At 56.2% G+C, this 3,227-nt stretch overlaps 1 protein-coding gene across 1 annotated transcript; it reads right to left on the reverse strand.

Annotated features, from left to right (window-relative positions):
- Window positions 1-1,558: 1,558 nt before the first annotated feature.
- LOC117111094 lies at window positions 1,559-2,083 on the reverse strand. The gene has a single exon (XM_033253978.1). The coding sequence runs from the start codon at window positions 2,081-2,083 to the stop codon at window positions 1,559-1,561; it is 525 nt and encodes a 174-aa protein (XP_033109869.1).
- Between the last annotated feature and the right edge of the window lie 1,144 nt (window positions 2,084-3,227).

Here is a 3,227-nt window from a genome sequence, read left to right on the forward strand (position 1 = left end):
ATCGTACGGATACCGGTGCGCGATGGTCTGCGACGAAACGACGTTGACGAGGAAGAAGTTGACGGCCGCTCTGCCGCACGTGGACTCGACTCGGACGTGCATCGTCTCGATCTTAATCGATTATGGGTAAGAATAAGGTCGATCTCCGGACGCCGTTTACTAATATCTCGTCGAAAATTCTGTCGACTTCGCCGGCGGAGCGCGAACGTTGCTGCGTTTGTCGGTCTTCGTTCGAATGCAGAGTCGGCAGGCTTCCTCGGTTCGAGATCGGAGAGAGTATGCTCGATTTCCGTATGTCGTTGATTAATATCTCCTCGAAAATTCGGTTGACCTCGAGCGAACGTTGCTTCGGTCGACGATCGCGGTCTCCGTTGAGATCCAACGGCTGCAGCACGCTTCCGTTCGCACGCAGTGGCGAGATGGCGGGCACGCCATAGTCGTTTCACGGCCAGGCGTCCTCGTTCGGTCATTCGATGATCGGAAAACAATCTCGAGATCGTGCGAAGCTCCTTATCGTTGTAAGCGACGAAGTGAACACGTCGACGAGCTCGCGAACGACGCCCGACCTGGTCGCAGAGTCTTTTCCGTGCAAGTCGGAATAGTCTACCTGCCGGAACGAGGGAATTCCGCGGCGGCATAGCATCGCCGCCACTGTGATCGCCGCCGAGTACAGGTCCGACCTCCACGACAGGGTCTTCACGTGCCTGTTGGTCATGACGTGGCTGACGTCCCTGAATGCGACGGAGGCGAGTATCATGACGCTCCTGATCTCCGACTGTCGTGGGTTCGTGTCCATCGTGTAAATTTCGGTGTCCGCCGGGACGTACATCGAAGCCGGCGTTCCCGGGCCAACGCGTCACACCGCTCCGAATTTTTCGACGTCTCTGCTTTCTAGCCGCATTCCGAAATCCTCCGGTATCCTGTCGCACAACTCGGCCGAACCGAAATTGGCGAGCCTGAATCGGCCGTCCGACCAGTTGTAGGTGACGTTCTTGGTGGTGATGTCGTTGTGCACCACTCCAGTTTTCCTTAAGAATTGCACGGCCTCCAACAGGTGCAGGTTCAGCGTTCTGATGCAGGGCACGAGTCGAAATTTGAATCTGAACACGTGCAGATCGCACCATTCGTTCGTCATGCGTATCGAACGAGCCACTCCGCAGACGAAGTCGCTTGCAGCAGGAGCGGAGCGTGCGAACGAATCCGGTCGTTCCGGTTGACGTAGGCGAGAACGAGAACTTCCTTGTTGCCAACGAACCGCTCTCGTTCGACTGTCTTGTTGGTTTCCGTCTTCTTCTCAATCACGCGCACGTCGGATTCCACGGACCTGACCACTCCGAACGTACCCCTGTCGTCCACCGAGAACGCTCCACGCTTAGATATGTTGTCTGGCGTGTCACGGTAAATCACCGTCCGCGGCTGCAGGACGTCCATCGCAAGCAATCGGATGAACTGAGGACGAGAAGGAAAACTGAGTTGCTAATACTGATACAGGTTGCGATCTTCTTCTTCGTCGTCGTCGTCGGTCGAAGGCTCGAATACGTCCGTTCGATGTGCCGACCTACCTCGTTTTGCGAACGACACGTCCTGATCGCGAGAATCTAAGTAACTGTCCGAACGTTTCGTTGCAACGGCGTCCTTCTCGCCTCTCGGCATGATGAGGGGAACGCGCTCTTCGACGTCCATCGTCAATCGCTTCCCGTCTTCGGACGCCACAGCTCTGCCCCCGAACGCCGTGACCAGTCGTTGCCGCTCGTTTTTGTTGAACACAGGAAGTTCGATTTTGTTCGACCTGAACTTGCAAAATCTGAGCGTGGACGTTACGAAGGACGACAACGTCTTCGGATCGTCCACCATCGACTGCACGTGTTCGACGACGATCACGTTCTTGTGTTCGCTCTCGTTTCCGAACTTGACGTCTCCGATAACCAGGTCGTCCCGGTACAGCAGGTACACCGACTTTTTGCCGGCCCGTTTGAGAAACAGGTGCTTCGCGTCGACGTCGGATACTCTGCTGCAGGCGATGACGGCGGATGCGGCGTGCAGATCGGACAGTCGACGGTACTCTGGAACCGGACTCAGGCATCTTTTCAGAGCTTTGACGAACTTTTTTCCCAACACGTCCCCGAAACGATCGGTGCCGAGTCCCGACTTCTCATCGCGTCGATGAACTTGTCGTCCGAGTTGACGTACGCGTTCCAGAACGCCAGCTCTTCGTCGGTCGCCGGACCGCGAAGACGGACGAGGTGCTCGCACACCTTCAGCAGAGGTTCCTCCGTACACTCGCCGCGAGCGAGATCCTGGTAGTCGAACTGATCGAAAGCTTGGGGAGAATTCTCAGCGAGCACGGTCGCCACCGTCATTGCCGCTCCGTACAGATCGGTCTTGGCGGACAGCATCTTCCGCTTTCGATCGCCGAGAACGTGACTCGTGTCCCTGTACGGGACGTTCGTCAGTTTCCTGTCCGTGCGGATACACCCGAAACGAGGACGGACGTCCATCAGGTGCATCGACTTTCCTTGCGGCACGTACTTGGAAGAGGGCGAATCGGCAGCGACTTGACCGACGCCTTCGCTTCCCGTCTTGTCGAGTATCCGGATTCCCAGCTCCTTGGCACCTCTGTCGCAGAACTCGGCGGAAACGAAGTCCACGAGTCTGAAGCGGTTGTCGACCCTGCTGTACGTCACGTTCTTCGGGGTGATGTCGTTGTGCACCACTCCCGATTTGGCGAGGAAAGTCAGAGCCTCGCACAGGTGCAGCGCCAGCGTCCTGACGCAAGGAATTATCCCGTGACCGTATCTCAACGTTTGCAGATAGCATCCTTCGTTCGTCATCGTTATGGATGCGACGACGTTGTTCTTGAACGTGGCGCCGAGTAGTCGGGGCGTGAATTTTCTCGCGGGATCCGTCCGATTCAGGTGTGCGAGAATCGCCGTTTCCTTGCTGCCGCTGAGATTATCTCGGTCGGAACCTAACTAAAAGATTTTTTTTCTCCACGATCCTGGCATCGTCCTTCATTGATTTTACCACGCCGTAACTTCCGACGCCGTACACTCGAAACGCTCCAAACTTGGAGGCGGTGTTCGGCAAAGATTCGTACTTGGTTTTGCTTATTTGCGTATTTCGCCCGTCGTTCCGTTCGTCCCGAGGAGATGCCATCTTCGTCGAAAGTCTATCGCTGGCAACGAGGAAAGGAGGAGTCCAAGAAAGCGAAGAGAACGGATGCGAGA

This window comes from Anneissia japonica, unplaced genomic scaffold (genome assembly GCF_011630105.1).
Source record: "Anneissia japonica isolate Jap-2015-1 unplaced genomic scaffold, ASM1163010v1 scaffold287985_len465408_cov153, whole genome shotgun sequence".
NCBI classification, from domain to species: domain Eukaryota; kingdom Metazoa; phylum Echinodermata; class Crinoidea; order Comatulida; family Comatulidae; genus Anneissia; species Anneissia japonica.